Raw genomic sequence first — 21603 nt, 5'->3', positions numbered from 1 at the left:
TGGCAATCGTTCAGACTATCTATGTTGATCCAGAAACAGAGTATCAGTTTGGCAAGATCAGAGCTGGTATTTCTAGAAACACTCGCTCGGCCAAAAACACTTGTCACAAGGAAGCTTTGAATAGGAATTCTCTTAAATAGTCTTTCTCCTGCTTTCGTTCCTTCTCACTGTTTGTGCATGATAAAGAGTGATTCCCAACCAGGGATATGTACACTTGGAAAGATTTTTGTTTTCCTTCATTAAACCCATTAAATGCACAAACAAACACACACACACACACACACACACACACACACACACACACACACACACACACACACACACACACACACACACACACAATGGATTAAAATGGATTAGTTTATTTTTCAATTCTTTGTATTTAATTCAAAAATAAAATAGCATAGTCCTAATATATGTGCAGTAGGCTATACAGTGCACCCACAGTATAATTTTCTTGATGACTTTAATAATAGCCTATCAATTATAATGCTAATTTAGATTGCACATTGCAGTTTGATGTCGATGAGTGTTTCTGATGGGGCTGCAGGGGTACAGAAGACAAAAGAGGTTCGGAAACACTTTTTTATAGCAATCACACCCTACCCCTCTCTAGAAAATAATGAATAAATAATGAACATAAATGGTAGGTAGGTTTGTGGGAAGAGTCATAAGTAATTTAACAACCATTAGAGCACATTAGACAATTCCCAGAATGGTGTTTTTTTTTCTAACGAAATATCACATGCTTGTTTTGAGACCTATTAGATATTTTAGATAAACTATTATAACAATTTAAAAATGAAGCTAGTGTGAAAAGTAGCTATTTTATACACATTAACCCCTTACCCCCCCCCCCCCCCCCTTTTTGTGCAGACATGAAAAGGATTAAAGGCTAAAAGGATTTAAAGTACCATTTCCATGGTAATGCAATATCCGATTCGAGTTTGTAAGCTTTCAAATAATACCTAATTAAATTTATGATGATTAGCCTACTAAAAATGTGATAAGAAAAAAAGGCAATTAAGTGGTTAAATGTTTTTATTTTTATTTATTTTTATTGTTTCTTTAATATACTGTGCCTATTTAATAATTTATGACATTTATTTAATATGTAGACTATTTTCAGACAAATTGCAAGGGTTGTAAACATTTGCTTTTCACATTTCCGGGTTTTCCAGAAGCGGAAGTCGTCGTAGTTGGGTAAACTTCTAAAGCGATGAATGAGAGAATACATTATATATATATATATATATATAATTTTTTTTTAAACCAGTAAAAAAATATTGATAACAGTAGTCGGAAGAGAGAAAGATGTCTAGTTTAGAAGACTCGTTTTTTATTTTTTTATTTGATGCAAAGCAGCTAATAATACGAAGTAGGCTACATATAGCGTACACTTAAAAATAATAATAATAATAATAATATTAATAAAATATATATATATATATATATATATATATATAAACATAAAAAGATATATATATATATATATATATAAAAAACCTTTTCAGCATTTACGATGCTGATGACCGTTAAATCGCGTCATCACTGTCTGAGAAAAGTGTCCATTAGTGGAAAGTGCCATTTTCCATTTGAGAGCACATTCCCACAAGCCCAGACAGAGCTGCATATCTGGTCTGTCAGGTTCGTGTGTGTGTCTCGTTTCAGAACAGAACGGGTTAAAGACCGACTCTGACTCTGACTGTGCAGTCCTCCCTCCCTCTCTCCCTCCATCAGCCTCTTCCCTCGGTTCACTTTACTAGCCTTTAACAAGGGGGGGCTCTGTTGCCAGCGAGGTTGGCGCCCGGGACTTTTTCGGGATATGTACCAACAACTCCTAACCGGATAAGGCCTCCTCCACAAAGCGAGACAACACAAACACAGAGGCAAAACTTTGAGGCGCTAGACTGAGTTAACCGTCTGGTGTTTTTGAACCAGATTCCAGAAACTAGCAACACTGGAAATATGCGGAGATGTCGAGGGGAGGACAACTACCGATAGGATCCCACAGTTGGGACTTTTATGTCAAGCAATGAGAGGTAAGGACACAAAGGACGTTCAGATGACTACGATTTTGTCACTCGCGAGTCAAAATAAGATTTGCAAATCTTACTCTATTATAACAGCTGAGTCACGCAAGTGCATTATGCCGCCTTTCAACAATTCACCATCTCTCTCTCTCTCTCTCTCTCTCTCTCTCTCTCTCTCTCTCTCTCTCTGTCTCTCTCTCTCTCTCTCTCTCTCTCTGTCTCTCTCTCTCTCTCTCCTGCCGCAATACCGCATTATGAAGATGCGAACGCTGCGAAAGGGGCTCTTTATTCTTGTCCCGCAACATTGAAAAGCATTTGAATGGTTTTAAGGCTTTGATTTACTTTCTCAATATTAAAGCTATGAGAGGGAAATGAAATGTGGGAGAGCTGGTTCTCCCCACTGATTGAAAGTTGATCTCTTGTGAAGTGGACTAACGTTACTAAGAAAACAACATTTGGTTAATAAGGCCAGCTATTGCCATATGATTTATCTGAAATATAACGTGAATATACGCTACGTTATTTTACATTTAGACAAAAGTAGGATAGTACAACTTTTCATGTGTAAATTCTGTAGGTTACAGGCAGCATCCTTTTCATTTTAAGATTATTTAAAAATATTAAACATTGTTTGTGCCCTTTCAGTCTACATTTTAATATAGTATGCGATCAAATTATGATCAAAATCAATGCTGATATATCTACAAACTTAAACAACAACAACCACAAATATACAATAAAAAAACCTTGGTAACTACATATCACCCTATACCAAGTGATAAAAATGGGATATTCCTGAAAGCGTGATGTCAAATCACAAACCTTTTCTAATTTATATAGTTCATAGTTCATCATAGTTACATAATTCATAACTTCATATAGACCTATATATATATATATATATATATATATATATATATATATATATATATTTGTGTTTGTATGTGTGTGTGTGTAAAGAAATGTATGAAAATGTAGGCCTATTTCTTTTATAAATATGCCCATATTAATATCACATAGTAAAAGTGGTAAAAAATGACAGCATTTTGTATGACGCCCCTTTTTCGTACTAGCCTACATTAACCCCCTGACGGGTTGGATATGCAGACCTGATTTTTCTAAGAGAAAGGCTTGCAGAGACAGATTCATGTGTTAAATCATTGTGTATTGTGCCCATGTGCCAGCAGGGCTTGTTTTTGAAATTCCACCCTCTTAGCGCAGCGCTGTGTGATCCAACAGACTCTCAGCAGAAATGTGATGTTAAGCAAACTGCTGTTATTGATTGTCGTCTAAAGCCAGTTCAGCGAGAGCTGAATGTGTCACCGCCACGTCAAGGTCATGGCCCGTGCACTAAATATATGAGATCAGGTCCTCATTGCTGTATGATGCATACGTGTCTTTTATTCGGGGTGTGGACTTGTGCTTATATAAAGTTATTAATAATTTTTCAGAGGAAACTAACAGTGACTCTATGGCTTTGCCATTCCAGCTACAGTGTAGACTTATGCAATTACGTGTAATCAAGCAGTAATATTTCCAGTCTAATACAAATTAGTAATTATATTGACTTAATAGTTCTGTGACTATCATCATTTATTCACCTTCATGTCGTTCCAAAGTATGACCTTCTTTCTTCTATGATCTATGATCACAAAATTAAGACTAGACCCAATGCCTTTTTTCACCATATCTTCTTTTTGTATTTCATAGGTTTGTAACAACATGAGGGTGAGCAAATGATGAGAGAATTATAATTGTTGAATAAACTATCCCTTTAAGCTTTCAAGCAAGGCTTTGTCAATCTAACATTTGAGTTTGTCTCGACAGACTTTCATTAGAGTGTAACTGAAGCTGTGCTGTTTTTTTCCATCAGTGAGTAATGGATTTCCTATTGCCGGATAATGACTTTATATACAATGTTTCATGTTCCCACATTGAGATGAAACACACTGAGAGTTTAATCCCTAACAGTATGCTTTTAAAATTATATAAGCTCATGTTTTTTTTTCTTATAGTTTATCAACACTGTGGATATTGTGTATCTTCAGGATAATACCATTATTTGCATTGCTTAAGACTACAAACGAAAGCACACAAATGGTAGACTGGCCATTACACCAACAGTATCTGTTCAAAAATCCATTACATTTTTTTTTATGGCCCTCACTCATGAAACACCAGCAGAATTAGTGTGTAAATTGTTCAACCATTGTCTGACCGAAACCCTTCATATATATATTTATGAAAAAAAGAATTAGAGTGTGTGTTTAAATACAAAAAAAGAAGAAAAAAGATATGTATCTTTTTTCAATATATAATATTTTTTTTTAGAAGAAGAAAAATGTTTTGAAGACCATTTCACACACTCTAATTCTTTTTTCATGAACAAGACCCATTGATTCTTGTACAATAGGAATGGTTTGCAAGTCTTTGTTTTTCAAATGAAAGCATGTCATTTTCCTCTTGTTAAATTTAGTAAGTCCTGCAGCTCATTTGGTTGACTTGGGATGTGTTGTTTGTACATTTTTGGGTTAGGTTTGTGTTTGATTAAATGTGTCAGTGACCAGGAGGATGTTCCAAATAGCACTTAGATTTTAGTTACAGTTTGTTCATGGTTACAGACAACTAACATTATCTCGGGTCATACGTCATGATGTAAGTCCACGTGGCTTTAACACTGATGTAGGCCTATAATGTGAATTTCAAGTTGTGCTGGTTCTAAGCTAGTTTTACCAGTGAAGTTGGGTGTCAGAAGTTTTGTTGCCATTTTTTCCCCCTGCAACTTTACACTCTTAAAAATAAAGGTTCTTTATTAGAATCAATGGTTCCATGAAGAATCTTTAACATCCATGGAATCTTTCCATTCAACAAAAGATTCTTTATAGTGGAAAAAGGTTCTTTAGATTATTAAAATGTTCTTCACACTAAGAAAAACTGTTCACTGAAGGGTTCTTTGGGGAACCAAAATGGTTCTTCTATATGGCGTCACTGTGAAAAACCTTTTGGCATCAAGCAGTTTTTCAAACAGACTCCTCTGTCTTCTTCGGGACAGACAGGTAGTAAGACCAAAGTCCCTTTAAGACAAGTCATTTCATGGCGGCCATCTTTGAAACGCCTCTCGGGGCATGCAAGTGCAGCTCCCATCTCTTTGATGGAAACATCAAATTCTCCAAAACTGCAATTAACGCCTCTCGTGGTTCAAGCAAACAGGATTGGGCAACCGTGTTCGTCATTACGTTGTGCGTCAAGTTCAAGGGTTACATTTGGCGTAAATTTGATGCGTACATCCGTCTGCCGGAGGCTAGTTATTTTAGTCGATGAAGTTTGAAATATGGATATTTTTCATCGCTTCACTTCAGAAAGCCTTTATTAACCCCCGCAGATCCGTGTCGAGCACTTTAATCATGAATAGATGCGCTTTAATAATGTACTTCCAAAGACATACAGCCATTCACTGCCATTATAAAGCTTGGAAGAGCCAGGACATTTTTTTTATACAACTTTGATTGTATTCGTCTGAAAGAAGAATGTCATATGCACCTAGGATGGCTTCAGGGTGAGTAAATCATGGGCTAATTTTCATTTTTAGGTGAACTATCCCTTTAAGTGTTGCACTTTTCCCCATTCAAAACAATACGAGTGATGCGGCTTGTGTTATTCTTTAGTCTTTGGTAGGACTCACCCCACACTGGCATCCGCTGGGCACTGAAATAAACAGGTAGTGGTAGAGACACAACACTTTATTGGCACAAATAGCCAACGAGTTTTTGTGTAAAAGATTTTTCAGGATGTTTCTTTCAAGTCCGCTTTCCTCAGCTGGTGCTCATTTCTTTGAAGACATGTTGGATGCAGATGATTTGTGTTCTTTTGATTCCATATCAGCTGTCAAACGGTACCCTTGTGAAAAAGTGTGATTAATTGTACTGAATGTGGACTTGTAATGCCCTTCAAATCTAGATATCTAATAAAGTCCTATACTGAAGTAGGTCCAAAAGCACTCTAAGGTTCAAGATTTAAACTGTAATACATTTTATTTTAATTGTAAATAACATGCATTAAATGTCTGAAAACATTGCATTCAGTTCACTTCACACTCAAGTACACGAGTTTACACTTACATGTAATTGAATAGAGTAAAGAGTAGGCCTATGTGTAGCCTATTTGGCGTGCAACCTGAACCTAGAGTACAAAACCCCCTACAATTCCTGGCTGGGATAGGAACTGGGGTATATAGGCCTCTGGCTGATTGGGTAGATTATCTGAACATGCTCCTCCTGAACTTTTTTTTTTATCACAACACAAGGGTAGGTACTACCAAAAAAGCTACTGAATCCATTGAAATATCAGTTTGGTATTTTTCCTAAAAAATCCAGGGAATCTCATCTAAAGTATGTTTCATTGAGATGAGGCATGTTTCTTGAAAAACTTATTTTCACCTCTCTTTTCTTCAGGTTAACAAAGCTGTAGCAGGAGTTTGCTGAACATTTCGTCTTTGTGGCGAACACCACACTCATTATAAACAAAAGTGCATCCGTCGTCATCACCCCACACCCAAAGTCATCATGACGACCTCTTCTTTACGGCGTCAGATGAAGAACATTGTGAACAACTACACGGACGCAGAGATTAAGGTCAGGGAGGCGACGTCCAATGATCCGTGGGGTCCTCCAACCTCGCTCTTGATGGAAATCGCAGACCTGACATTCAACGTGGTGGCGCTCACCGAGGTCATGGGCATTATCTGGAAGAGACTTAATGACCATGGCAAGAACTGGCGGCACGTGTACAAGGCCCTCACTCTGTTGGACTATCTGATCAAGTCCGGGTCAGATCGAGTGGCCCAGCAGTGCAAGGAGAACATCTACGCCATCCAGACTTTGCGGGATTTCCAGTACATTGACCGGGACGGGCAGGACCAGGGCATGAGCGTCCGGGAAAAGTCCAAGCAGCTGGTGGCTCTGCTCAAGGACGAGGAGAAGCTAAAGCAGGAGCGATCACAGTCAATCAAGACCCGTGAGCGTGTGACGGGAAACAGCGGTGCCATTGGTTATGGATCTTTACCGCCTCCCTACCCAGGACGCACCACCAGTCAACCCAGCATGGAAGCAGTGTATGTTGAGGAGCATAGCAGGCCGAGGGGCTCACCTTCCTCCTTCAACTGTGAGTATGACTGTTCATACTGTTCATGAATGCAGAGTCACACACTCATGGGGCGTCACTTTGTTTTTAAAAAGTCCTGGAGACAGTTGAATATTAGGTTATGTTTGTCTTTTCATGTAGTTCGTAATACAGCTGTTTCTGAATATGAAGGTCTGCATTTTTTCAAAGATCAAAGTGCAGATAAATGGAGTTATTGTCTCCCAAAAGAAAGAACTGATTCTGATGTGCCTGAAACGAGTCGTCAGTGATTTACTGTCTTAATTCCTGCACAAACCGACGTAGGTAAAACATTTGCATAATGGCAGTCTGTGGTCTTCATTGGCTGCTTACGAAAAATGTCTACTTTGACACTCAAACACTGTAGTTATGGCCGAGACTGGAAAGGTGATGATACATGGGACAACTTTTTAAATTGTGTGGCTGGGCAATGTTGCTGTCAACGGGACCAATTTAACCATTAAAATGAAGTCCAAAAAAATTAAAACGGAAAACAAATGGAATCCAGAAAAAGTTTTAACGGAATTCGGGAAAAAATCAAATAGATTTCTTAGGGCCCTATATTAGCAATGAATATTCATCTTAACAGTGTTGTAATTACTTGTACTAGTAGTGTTATTACTACTGTTACTAGTGTTTTCAAAGATCAACTTTAAGTGAGTGTTAGATGACGTCAAAGGTAATCCAGTATTTTTTGGACGCTCAATACTTTTTAAGCATCAAAGTTTTGGTGTAATAGACTTTGAATGGAGGGGCAGAAATCTCTCAGGTTTCATGAAAAATATCTTCATTTGTGTTCTGAAAATGTACAGAAGTCTTAGTGACACATTTGTTTTTCAATTGATTTCACTGGAATGAATAGTTCCTTAGAGTGTAACTCTATAAATCAATCAGCTGCTGAAGTTAACTTAACCAATGATTAGCCTAATCTATGTCAATATTGGGAAAAATGTGTGCACACACTGTTTACATAGAGATGTGTATCATACATGGCCTTGTGCTTTTAACCCAAATCAGACATGCTTCTTTCTTTTGGAAGTTCTACTTCCTCATTTTTGTGAGTGTGTGATTTCTACAGTTTTAATGTGAAGTGCCTCATGAAAGTGTGGATGACTCCATATAGACTTCATCACATGATGCATGTGTAACTGTGGACCTGATACGCATCTACATTCTTCCCATATTCATTCATTTACTCACTAGTTTGAGGCCTATGTTGATTTTTGGAGGCTTCAGGTTGATTTTTGTAGTAAACAGCAATGGTAGTGATAATTCACCCCCAAAAATGGCAGTCCTGTCTTTTAATAATAATAATAATAAGTTTTATTTTTACTCACCCTTATGTCTTTTCAAACTGTATCTTTCAGCTGTTGGACATTAAATGCCACCTGGCTTCTTTTGTTTGGCCCACTGTTTTGAAACTGACATTGATGAGTTGCGATGCATGTCAAAACTGCAAAAATGTGATCAAATATGTCCTTCCCCTGCATGCTTACGGAGAAACAGGAAACATATTCTGTTTTATTTTCTGACTCATTGAATTCCTCACATATTTATGGAGCAGTAACTCCAGAATATGCATCTGGGGAATGTGTCTCTACAGCACTACTAGATCAGCTGAAACTGTCAAATTCTTTCTTTGCTGATGTAAGCATGACAATTTAGGGAGAAAAATCTATTTAAACTATTTAAAAGATTAATTTCTATGAGTTAATCAGCTTATCATGTAGTTGATTTGATTAGAATTTGTAATTGACTGACAATTCTAAATTTAATATAATTTTATAGTCACATTTTTCTAGACTACAGGCCCTCTATCATATGGCACGATAGACCACATATTCAGTGTCCACAAGGAACTAGGCATGTTATTTATTTTATAATGTTTAATCCACTGTAATCAAGCTTTTGGGTATGACATAAGGTGCAATGCGGTTTCACTTTTACTTACAACAGACCAACATGTTTGTCACGACGCCAGGTATTTTGGGAAAGTACAGAAATTTCCCTGTGTTTCCGTGGACACTGTTTGGTGTTTACAGGGTCAGATGGTCATGATCCTGAGTAGATGATGTAAAAGGTTGTGATTTGAGCCACAGAGGTGTCCATGGTAATGTTGAGGTATCCGTATCTCTTCACCAGTGCATTCCAGGCCAGACGCCGCCATTCAGAAGCACTGTAGTGGAAGTGATCGCAACTGGAAAACCGCAATGCCAGTTTCTGGTTCTTTCGCCTCTTCTGGTCCTGGGGTGTTTTCTCTGCGCGCACACTGCCTCTTTCAAACAATTCAGATGAGGAAATAATTCACAGTGCAGAAAATAAAACAACAATTATGTAAGGGTTAATGTAGAGACATTAAAGTTGCACCAGCATATGTTGTCATGTACAACAGTGAAATAATATGAATCATTATACATATACCACTACTAATACTAATAAAAATAATTAGTGATGCATTAGAATGACATGCCACAGATGGGTGAAACGCCAGATAAAACCTGTATGGGGGGGTTATTATAATGTAAGACCCATCGCCTCATCCCTCTTCTCCTGCCCCACACAGACACCCCATTGTTTCAACAGCAGAGTTAAACAGGCACAGGAAAGCAATTCCAGCCCGGGCATGGAACAACAGTGATTTGGGTGCTTGTTTAACATTCAGTGGTGGTGCCAGTCCTTTCTCTTCCAAACCAAGAGGTTGAATGAGGCATTTTCTCTTTTCTTCCTCCCAGCCTCCTCTTCCTCGCCTCATCTGGCCCCAGATCTGGAGCGGGCCCGGCCGCAGACGAGCGGGGAGGAGGAACTTCAGCTGCAGCTGGCCTTGGCCATGAGCCGAGAGGAGAGCGAGAAGGTGAGGTTTACACACACACACACACACACACACACACACACTGGGTCATCTGACCAATCAGAGCAGAGCAGAGCAATCACAACAGACTGGACCATCTGACCAATCAGAGCAGAGTAGACCAATCACAACAGACTGGGTCATCTGACCAATCAGAGCAGAGTAGACCAATCACAACAGACTGGGTCATCTGACCAATCAGAGCAGAGTAGAGCAATCACAATAGACTGGGCCATCTGACCAATCAGAGCAGAGTAGAGCAATCACAACAGACTGGGTCATCTGACCAATCAGAGCAGAGTAGAGCAATCACAACAGACTGGGTCATCTGACCAATCAGAGCGAAGTAGACCAATCACAACAGACTGGGTCATCTGACCAATCAGAGCAGCCTGGGCCAAAAAAAATTAAAGTGTCTTTTAACATTAGTGAATCGTAACATCGTAACGAACAAAATATATCAATGATCTTGCACTTACAGGCATATTCAAATCTTGGTTCTTTATTAATAAAAACTGTATTTTTTAAGGTTAGTTCGTATAAAATCTGTTTTTTTTTGTCCTCTTCCTCGATCACCTACATAGACCTTAATAGAAAATCTAAATTAAATTGGCTATTGACTATGCAACAAACAAGGTTGAACAGTATCAATAGGAAATATGTCATAACAGAAAAGAAGTACAGCACTTTCATGGGGGAGAGGCTGTATGAAACTATCATCTAATCTGAGACATGTGTTTTAGTGTATTAAAATGGCCTTCATGGAGGTAATTTGTCTTCAATTAGAAGTTTGTTACAACTCATTATTTGCCTGGAGGCTTTAGTACAGCACCACATTTCCAGTTAGCATGTGGGCTAATGGTTAGTTTCTGGAGTGCACTGAAGGTGAGAGCGACATGTTGCGGTCTCCCATCAGCGTTGTCCAGAAAGAGCTCAGTCGTGATCTGACAGTGTTGTCAGTGTGTGAGCAGAGCACATTAGCATCCACACTCACTGATAATGCAGGTCTAAGTGAAGCTACTATGACTCCTCATGTGTTACTAGACTGTAGCATTGATCCAATGCTCATAAATCAGGCTGAGTGGAGCTGCTAAGTAGGGAATACTTCAGTCAAAGACCCATCAGCTTAGTGTTTTTAAAACACTACCATTTGGGGTCTAGAAGATTTTGCTCACCAAAACTGCATTTATTTGATTAAAAATACAGTAAAAACAGTGATACTGTGAAATATTATTACAATTTGAATACAGTTTTCTATCGTAATATACAGTAGCCTATATATTAAAATGTAGTTGTTTCCAGTGATGTAAAGATGAATATACAGTATGATGATATGACCTTAAAGAAATATTTCTGATTATTATCAATGTTGAAAACAGTTGTGCTGTTAATAGAAAGTTTAAAAGAACAGCATTTATTTGAAATATAAATCTTTTGAAACATTATAATATCTTCACTGACACTTTTGATCTATTTAATTCATCCTTGCTGAATAAAAGTATTCATTTGTTTTAAAAAAGCTTACTGATTTATGAACAGTAGTGTACATAAATACAAATCAAATTTAAAAGATGAACTTATTGTGTTTTTAAAATTGTAAGCATCCATAAGTGTGTAAGTACGGAGACCCTAAAGGGACATGGTGCATTCCCCCAAGAAATTTGCAATCGCTCGTGTAAGAGAAACAGGCCAGTTTAGCTCAAAGGCAATTATTTATTAATTTATAGGGAAAAAACGCATAACACAATCCTGTTGGAAAAAAACAAAACAAAAACATGTTAAGCATATTTGCAGCCACAGTAATTATCAGGATACTTCAAGTGTGTTAATAATTAGTTAACTTGAAGTGTGCTATTTTGTAACAACTAATTTGTACTAAGTATATTTTAGTTGTAATTAAATTGTAGTAAAACATAATTTTAAGTGTATTAAGTGCTAAATTGGAACAACTTCAAGTATACGTAGTACACTTTAAGTATATGCTTGTTTGGGACTGATTACATGTTTGATTAGAGATATTAAAGCGTACTTTATTTGTTATAAGTACATTTGTAAAACCTGAAAAAGCACCTTATTTAATTTGCATGTTTGTTCTATTGTGTTTATTGCTTGTAGTTTAATTATTTGTTCTTATTTGACAGATTGTTTACTTGACTTTAATAGTGTTTGATATTTATATTTTATATTATATGTATGTAGATTTTTTTCATTTGCATTGTTATTGCATTTTATGTAAAAAAAAAAAAAAAAAAAAAAAATCTATGGAATTCTGCTTCTTGATCATTTTGAAGGAGTCATTGCGGTCTGATTTGCTCTTCACTAACCCCAATCCTCTTCTCCTCCAGCCCGCTCCTGTTGTGGATATTGATGAACAGACACAGCTTCAGATCGCAATAAGTCTCAGTAAGGAGACGCAGAAGGTACAGCATTACCAGGAGTCACAGCTACACCTGCCCTTCGTTCATTAGTTGCACTGTAGTTTCAGTAACGCGCATGTACTGTGTGTTGTAAGTGACACTGCTTGAATATTGTCTGATTGTAAATCTCTAGCCAGTTCCTCTTCCTCCTCCTCCTCCTCCTCCTGTTGCTGCTGCTGCCATGGACATGGATGAAGAGGCTCAACTTCAGCTGGCTCTGAGTCTCAGTAAAGAGGAACATCAGCAGGTAGGCGTCTGGAGCATGAGTTGCATAAGTTATTGTATATTAAACTTTTCCCACATCTAAAACTATTTCAGCCGTTGGAAGACCGACATGGGGTAGATGTGACATTGAAAAAGTTTTTAAACTTCTACCCCTAATTCTAAGTATGTTAATATCATCTTGGAAAAGCACCAATAGTTATTAATTGAGTTTAGCTATTTACTAAGCTTTTTAAATCATTAAATCCCAGTAAAAAGCATATACACGTCATCAAAAAAGCATACTTAAAGAGTATGGAAATAATATACTTTAAAATAATACAAAGTTCTGTCATGAAACTCTAAATGGCGCAGGCTGATTGGTCTTTAATTCAATTAGCTTGCAATCACATCATTCTCTATTGGGCACAGCTGATTGGTTCCTGCTGTATCTGTAGCCAATGAACTCGCTGCTCATATTTACTATGCTTATATTTCAACACAAATCCCGTTTTGGGAAATAATTGCAATACAGTTTGTGCGCAAGTCCGTCCAAAATGAAACATAAAAACGATTTATGCATCTCTAGGAAAAAGTATGGTAGGATGACTGTGCGTACATGTCTTTTGTGGACTTTCTCTCTAAAGTTGTGTTCTTAAGGCTGTCTTCTGTGTCTGTTGTTTGCTAGGAGCAGCGAAGTCGCCAGGGAGACGAGTCGTTGCTCCAGAAAGCACTCGAGGAGAGTAAACGAGAAATGGAGGCCAAAGCTGGAGGAGTAAGAGACAACTCTTTGAACCTGTTGGCTGTTTAGAAGCTCTTCTAAATGACTCCTGTGATGCATTTATTTGGAAGAGATAAACGGATTCAAATCTAGAGTTAATCATTCCTACTGTAAACAAGAAGTCAAAGTTACAAATATACATTGACACAAACAGGTACAGTCAGGTGTGGGTATTGTTGTAATTGTAGGAAGGATTATGTATTAGTTGTCAAGCAATTTTGGCACACTTACTGGAGAGATGGAAATGTTGGGGCCGGCCTTATTGTTCTTCGGGCTTTTAGAAACTAGAGGCACTGTACTGCAGTTAGATGTCCCCATTGCAGGCTTTTTGTGAACGCTTGTGTATAGATACCTACTGTATTGACCTAAAAACTCATTCTGAATGTGCTGAAAGTGCTTTTCTGTCCTTTTCTTTGGCAGTCTGCCATGTTGGATCTTGCAGATATTTTTGCTCCAGCTCCTGATGTGCCCTCTGCTGCCAAACTTTGGGATTCATCTGGAGGCCATAGCGGTTTAGCCCAGGCTGGTCCTCTGAGGTCCGACCCCTGGGATAGTCTGGGTAAGATCTGTGATTGAATATAACTGTATCTCAGCTATTTAAACTCTTACACAGTAAAGGCACACCCAGGAATTTTTGACAGATATGTTTAAAATAATAAGGTGCGTTTATTCTATGTAAGGTGTGAGTGCCCATGTTGAGATCAAAATTATGTTTTAGCCACATGAGCTAAAGGCTGTTAGTTCAAGAAAATGTGTTGACCATAAATGTTTCCTAACAGTACGAAATTGTATTTTGCATTTATTATATTTTCTGTGGAATTTAAAAAAACATTTCTTGACAGAGCAATATGTATTATATGTGTCAGGAAATAGGAAAATTATAGGGAGATTGATTTGACCTAAGTTGCCCACACACACACACAAACGCAAGCAAGATAATTGCCCAACTGGAGTAAGGATTTATCTACTCACCATAGCCTGTTTTTACTCGCATTTGGTGCAGATGAACTCTTTCAGGTTTGCGAAATAAATTAGTCATGGCTGACAAATATGCCTGTGAATAGCGATTAGAATAGGCGTTACTCCGTGACAGTGGTAACCAAAAATGTTTGCTGCATCTTTTTGACTCCAAGAACTCCGGTTGTCAAAGACGATATCTGAAGATATTTCTGATACTTATGCTAGAATGACAAAGCTGATGTTTTTCAGACTTTCTGTGTACAGAAACTAGAAGAGGCAGTCAGGGTTATTATAAAAACATTTTCATTGTTAGAAATAAAAGAAACATTAGCTGAAAAAAAAAAATAAAAAAAAAAAATATATATATATATATATATATATATATATATATATATATATATATAATTCTTTTTCCTTTTTCTTTTTTTTAACTAGTTGCAACATTTCTCATTTTTATTGAATTAACTTTACTTAACTTGAAGTACTAAATTAACTAAAACTGAAATAAAAATGAACAAGAACTCTGCAACAAAATTGCTAAAACTTTAAATAAAACTAAAATGAAAGAAAATATACAAATAAAAACTAATTCAACATATTAATAAACACTAGTCTAGTATCTTAATGATACTAAAATAAAACTGGTGATAATTATATTAAAATAATTAATTAATATTATAAATAATTAAAAACCCGCATAATTCCATTACCTGAATGTTTTTCATGGTTTATACTTTTCATTACCAATTAATTTACGTGACTTTCACTAGTTTGTGTGTACAGTTTTTTTTATTTTTTTTATATTACTTCCAAATAGCAATTTCTATTCAATAACATTTTAGAGCTTGACAAAAATGTATATAAATTGAGTCATGGGTGACAAATACGCCTGTGAATAGCAATTAGAATAGGCGTTACTCAATAATAATAATAAAAAAAAACAATATTTTAGCACACTTTTAAAATTCCCTCATATAGTATATCCAAGTTGTTCAGGATGATGAGAACCCTTGTTCTTAAATAAAAATAGCAGTTGCTAAAGGAACAAATTAAAATACGAAACATGATTTCAGCTTACATCTTGATTCTTGTCTGTTCTAGCTTATCGTAAAGCTTGTTTTGTCTTATTTTAAATCATTTTAAGCCACCATGCGGCCCCTTTGGAAGTGAGGCCCCCTGGTTGAGAACCACTGATTTCCCCTTATATCTGTCCAAGACCCCTGTTGGTTCGGCCAATGAAATGTAAATCAAAAAATTACATGGTGCACCTTTAGGCAAAATGAACGTAAACATCCAGCAATACTGCCTTAATAATGTAAACACCACACACCTTTTGGATTGTGTTTGATCAGAGCCCAGTGGCCTAGTAACCCGTGGTCATGGAAGCTCATGGATGGCACCGCCTGCATTAAGTGTTCGTTCCCAGCCTTGGCCACAGACACATCCTGACCCATGGGACGCCCCCCAGAACTCCTCAAGCCATGTGTCCATCAATCAGACCTGGATCTCGCCTGCACATGGTACACGCTTAACCACGTCATACCTTACGCAAATACTACATGGTGATACATTGAGTAAATAAAATAACACATACAAGCTATGGCTGGAACACATGCTTGCTAAATATACTAAATATACTAATTGAAGATGCTATTAATTTTTTCTAATAATTGTTCCTGTTCTTACTGTGCACAATAATCTGGGTTTGTTTTCCCTGAAGTGGAAGACTGTGAATTTCAAATGTGTGTAACTGCTAAATGTTTATGTGTAGCATAGAGATGACCTCGAGTTAGACGTGAACTAAAGGTCACAAAACTCTTAAATTCTCTAGGAACTGGAGTGGATCCCTTTTCTCCCTCAGTTTCTGACAAACAAGGATCTATTGGGCCTCTCAAAACTCCATCGCCTCGTGCAGGAAGTCCCTCAGGCAATCACTGTTCTTCTTGAACTGAATTCTTATTTTTTTTGTTCATATTCATATTAATATATTATTAATATTAACAATTACTACTTTGTATTATAATATATTTCATTTGCTCATTCCATTTTTGTATTTGTTTTTTCTTCTTTTTTTGTGTCTGTGAATAGTTTGATTTTACGTTATTTATCATATTTACACTACCTTTCAAAATTTGGGGCTTTTTGAAAGAAATGAATGCTTTCATTCAGCTAGGATTCATTAAATTGATCAAAAATGACAGAAAAGACATTTATAATTCTACAAAAGATTTTTTATTCAAATAAATGCTGTTCTTTTGAACTTTCTATTCATCAAATAATTTAAAAAAAATAAAATAAAATCCAACAAAAATATAAAGCAGCACAACTGTTTTTAACATTGATAATCATAAATGTTTCTTGAGCATCAAATCATATTAGAATGATTTCTGTAGGATCATGTGACACTGAAAACTGGAGTAATGATGCAGAAAATTCAGCTTTGATCACAGGAATATATTATATATATATATATTATTACATACATGACATGTGTTCACATAGAAAACACTTATTTTAAATTGTAATAATGTTTCAAAATATTACTGTATTTTTGATCAAACAAATACAGCCTTGGTGACCATAAGAAGATTCTTTCAAAAACATGAAAGAAATCGTACCAACCCCAAATTTGTGAATGGTAGTGTACACACACACACACACACACACACACACACACACACATATATATATATATATATATATATATATATATATATATAAAACTCAATTTTTGTTATTTTTATTTATACTTATATAGATGACGATCTTTTTGATGAGGCTATGGATGGAGGTCAGGCAAATGTAAATGGCCACGGTAGTCTTGAGACTTTCGATATGTCTTCCCTTGGCCAAGGTCTACCAAAACAGGCTCAAACCGGCAGTACTCCAGAGGCGTTTCTGGGTCCCACCGGAGCTTCACTCGTCAACTTGGATTCACTGATAACCTCCAACCCTCCTTCCAAGAACTTCAACCCATTTTTATCAGGTTAGAATGAACCACTAGACCAAACTACTACTTGTCACATGTGTCAAAATCCATATTATTTGAATTGATTTCGGACTTTATCCCATTTAGGGCTGAGCGCTCCATCGGTGTCTAATCCATTCCAACACGAACCACAACCCCGCCTCACACTTAATCAGATGCGTCCCAGCTCCACATCCCCTGTACCCACATCCCTCCCATTTAATGCCTCTCTGCCCATGGCTGCCAGCAACCAGCCCAGCTCCCTTCCCAGTACCTTCACACAGTCTGCGCAGGTCCCGCCGCTGATCCCTGGACACCTGCCTCAACCGCTGCTACCCCTGTCAACCACATCCACGCTTGGAGATCCAGACCAACACAATCAGAATCCGTTCCTATGAAAGACAGTGTGAGCAGATCCAAACAAGCTTTTGAAATGACAATTTAACCACCGACTTGACTTAAAACTGGAACACACTTTTTTAAATGTCTTTGCTTATTTCACAGCTTCCTGGTTTTGCTCTATGCAGTCACTCTTAAGAGGCGTTCACACATACAGTGGTTTGCAGTGACAAAACCCATTCACGTTCAACAACAGCAACCGTTGGTAATTCAATGTGGCAAAATTTAGAAATGTTCAATGTTATGCACGAGTCGTCATTCAATGCGGAGAGCGGATAATATATTCATCTCCTGTGAGATACTGTAGTTAAGTGTCATAGATTGATTTCGGTTTGGTGTGTCTTGGCCTTACCAAAGAACTAGTGGCAACAAAAACCAACTGTGGCGTCGCATCTGGGCCAAAAAGTTGCATTTGATCACAACACAAAGGCTACAGCCAACTGGCACATTCATTCTGTGTGTGAGGAAATAACTCTCCACACCAGCAGGTGGCAGTAGTCTGTATTTGAATTCAAAAAGGGAAACTGGAAGAGCTAGGACTGCAGATATAAAAATCGTAAAAAAAAAAAAAAAAACATTATATTCTGAAGACCTCATCCCTATTCCCTAATTCCTTCGAAGGGTTTACCCTCCAGAGTGAGAGCCTCGCAGGGATGAAGAGTGTAGTGGAACTAAAAAACTATTCCTTTGAACACCGAGCCAATTAAGAAGGTGGCATCATCACACAATTGTGTACGCTGCTCACCTGTGCAAATAATCATGGGAGTGTTTATCATATGTAACCTTCGAAATCTTTAATTCCAAAGGGTCCTTTTAAGTGGTAAATTTTGAGCACTTCGGTTTGGGACAACCCTTCGTTTGGGACTTTTGCACCGGGTTGTTCTGGGAACTCTGTTAAAGGAACGAGCCACCTGTGTGTTTCCACGAGAACTAAATGTTCACCTAGGGCCTGGTTTTCCTGGTTGCATTCACACTGCCAGTAGGAATGTCACGTAAGCCATCACTAACATCCTGCCGCTCTGGTTGTTTTGCGGGACTTTTATTTTGAATGGCTTAGCCAAAGCCTGAGCACACATTCTCCGTCTTCATTAGTTTACGATCTGTTTAACAGTCCTATCTTATTCGTTATTAGATAGAACTGTTACACATTGAGAGTAAACGGTATAAGAAAAAGTATTATAGCGTTTGCCATGTTATTGATTCCCAATTTCGCTTACTAAGCAGGCATATATAATCGTGTTTCGCTTGGTTCCCTCAAAGTTGCGTTGGATTTGCTCCTTAGCGTAAAGGTTGAGAAGTGCCTGGTCCATCTATCGCTGTTTTCCACGTTCGTGGAGCAAGGATACAGGCTATAAACTCATCTAGTTAAAATGGCGGGTGCCGGTGCTTCGCATGCGTTCGGCCAATCAGTGTACACTTACATCACTGGTAGTTCCTATTGTGCTGGGTTAGACCGTACTCTGAAGTGGGAGCTAATTTAGTCCCCACAAAAGGTGTTCCTACAACCAAAAATAGTTGTTCCTGCGGTGCGAACACACCAAAAAGTGGGTACTTCCACCATTAGTTCTTGGAACTATGAAAAGGTTTGAAAGGTGCGAAAGCCCCTAATATTGTTCTCACTCCGAAGTGCCATTCGGAGGCCTTTGGATCGCAAATTAAACCCATTTGGAACGCAGCCTTCTATGTGTGCCCTTTTTACTTTGCCATTTGTTTTAGTTCGTCACTTTAGTTTTTCTTCTTCTGCACTGGTTCGCTAAGCTGAACAGCCAATCAGATCTATCTCAATCACTTGCTCCGCCAGCAAATCAAGTCACATTTATTACAGATTGTTTCAAAGCAACTTCACTATAATAAACAGGCAAATAACAGAGTTAATGTAAAATGAATCAATTATGAAACGCGTTCAATTGCAGCTTTACAGAAGACAGTTTTCAGCTCAATGCAATGTTGATTCAGCGTTGCAGAACACACTGCAAAGACTAGCCGACTGCTGGCTTGGTGTGTCACGGCCTTTACTGTGAGCAGTTTTACCTTTCTGCATCTGTCTTTGCAGACATACAGTACAAGGTTAAAATGAAAAATTGTGTAGAAAATGGTTTACAGACACTACGTCCCAGTTGTCATCATATTTTCAAAAGATTTTGACCAGTAACCTTAGGGCATCCAGCAACAAGAACATCAATCACAACCAGCAATACAGCCACTCGTCGACCTCCAGTCATTAAACCCATGTATGTGTGAACGCCTTTAATTTATAATCATATGTATGAATGTCAACTATGCATTACATGGCAATACAGATTGATGCTGGCTTTATAGGAAATGACAAATAAATGACACAATTTAAAAGTTGAGAATATTTAATCCAGCTCCTGCAGCATCAATATCTCCTTTAAACACCTCATACTTTAAGTATTATAATAGATTTGGAAAGGATAACGCACTTGTTACTCATTCCATAAAACCCAATACATAACTAAGCACAAGTCCAAAGACTCTTATACAGTTTTATCTATCATATTCTGATTTCTAGCTCTGCTTTAGTGTCTCCTTATCAGTCTGGAGTATCTGATGACTTTCAATGCTGTCCTTTAATTTACTGGTGTTTGAACTGAACACATCCTGATGGCTCACTCTCACCAGTATGACAGAAGGGACTACGATTTTGGGGCCAATAATTTAAGTCGCAAAATGTAAAAGTATAATGATTTTGTAATATTGGGCATTGACTGTTGAATGAATAGACCTCCAGCAAGAGAATGTACTTACTGTGGTGTTCAGAATGAATTGATGCCACTTACTAACCGAATGTAAGAATGTGAGACTTGCACATGACATGTTGCTCATCGAATACAAGGATGGAGACAAAACTGAATGGCATGTCTGGTTTATGTTTGTTTATGGTTCATACATCATGCTCTCCACCTCTGGCTTGTCATTGCTTGGACAAACTGTATACGGTACTAGTCAAATGTTTGGACACACCTACTCATAAGTTATTCTATTTTTCACTTTTCAGAAAACTATAAAATAACAAATGGAAGAATGGAAATTAATGAGTGAGCAAAATGTCTCATATAGCCTTTAATATACAGTAGCCAACATTTAAAAGTGGATCAAAACCCTTTCATCAAAGTTATTGAACAATTTTGAACAATACCCAGTCTTGTCTTAGGACAACTTTGATTAACTAACTTCACATGTTGACTACTATATATATATATATATACACACATCACACAGAATGCATTTTTGAATTCCACTGCACTACTTTTCCATCTTTTTTGAATATAAACATGCAGTAGATGGGCATCTTTGACCAATAATCTTTGACACAGCGTTTAAGTTAAAATTACTTTTAAAAATGTCTCGACACCTGCATTTTCTTACATTCCACTGATCACGTCTCACATTTTTTGGAAAAAAACTCTTTCACTCAACTGTTCCCATTCTACTTCCCTGCGTCTTGCATTTTTGCATTACACTGCCTTGCTTTTCCATTGTTTTCTATGTAACATGCACTAGAAGGACTGTTGCACTCACATCTCACATCTTTTGCAGCATCTCGCAAATGTCTCACAAAACACATTCAGTGTGAACGGCTCTTTATATGTTATATTCTTTAACTTGATGTGTGTAAAGAGTACCTGAAAATCATACTTGAGTAAAAGTACAGAGACCTTACAGTGAAAATGACTCCATTACAAGTTACAAGTCACCAAGTCCAATACAACTTGAGATAAAGTCATAGGCCCAGTTTCACAGACAGGGCTTAGATTAAGCCAGGATTAGGCCATCAATTAGGACATTTAAGTAGCTTTTATAAATGTGCCTGAGGA

At 37.4% G+C, this 21603-nt stretch overlaps 1 protein-coding gene across 2 annotated transcripts; it reads left to right on the top strand.

Annotated features, from left to right (window-relative positions):
* Window positions 1-1611: 1611 nt before the first annotated feature.
* epn3a (epsin 3a) lies at window positions 1612-21597 on the top strand. Of its 2 annotated transcripts, XM_084130938.1 has the most exons (11): window positions 1612-2042; window positions 6485-7193; window positions 9923-10041; window positions 12384-12458; window positions 12589-12702; window positions 13345-13431; window positions 13858-13996; window positions 15750-15917; window positions 16229-16324; window positions 17156-17383; window positions 17474-21597. In XM_084130938.1, the coding sequence occupies exons 2-11, from the start codon at window positions 6596-6598 to the stop codon at window positions 17761-17763; spliced, it is 1914 nt and encodes a 637-aa protein (XP_083987064.1). In that variant the 5' UTR covers window positions 1612-2042; window positions 6485-6595; the 3' UTR covers window positions 17764-21597. The 2 variants fall into 2 exon arrangements, with proteins under 2 accessions (XP_083987064.1, XP_083987065.1); XM_084130939.1 differs by lacking the exon at window positions 16229-16324 and having other exon boundaries at window positions 1672-2042.
* Window positions 21598-21603: the final 6 nt, after the last annotated feature.

The sequence above is a fragment of the Abramis brama genome (assembly GCF_963993115.1).
Source record: "Abramis brama genome assembly, chromosome: 1".
NCBI classification, from domain to species: domain Eukaryota; kingdom Metazoa; phylum Chordata; class Actinopteri; order Cypriniformes; family Leuciscidae; genus Abramis; species Abramis brama.
The sequence above is the reverse complement of the archived record's forward strand: the minus strand, read 5'-3'. Positions and strand labels throughout refer to the sequence as shown.

Coding starts and splice junctions, on each gene's coding strand:
- epn3a (XM_084130938.1), top strand. CDS start 6,596: ATGACGACCTCTTCTTTACGGCGTCAGATGAAGAACATTGTGAACAAC. Junction 12,703..13,344: donor GTAAAGAGGAACATCAGCAG/GTAGGCGTCTGG, acceptor GTTGTTTGCTAG/GAGCAGCGAAGTCGCCAGGG. Junction 16,325..17,155: donor TCGTGCAGGAAGTCCCTCAG/GCAATCACTGTT, acceptor ATACTTATATAG/ATGACGATCTTTTTGATGAG.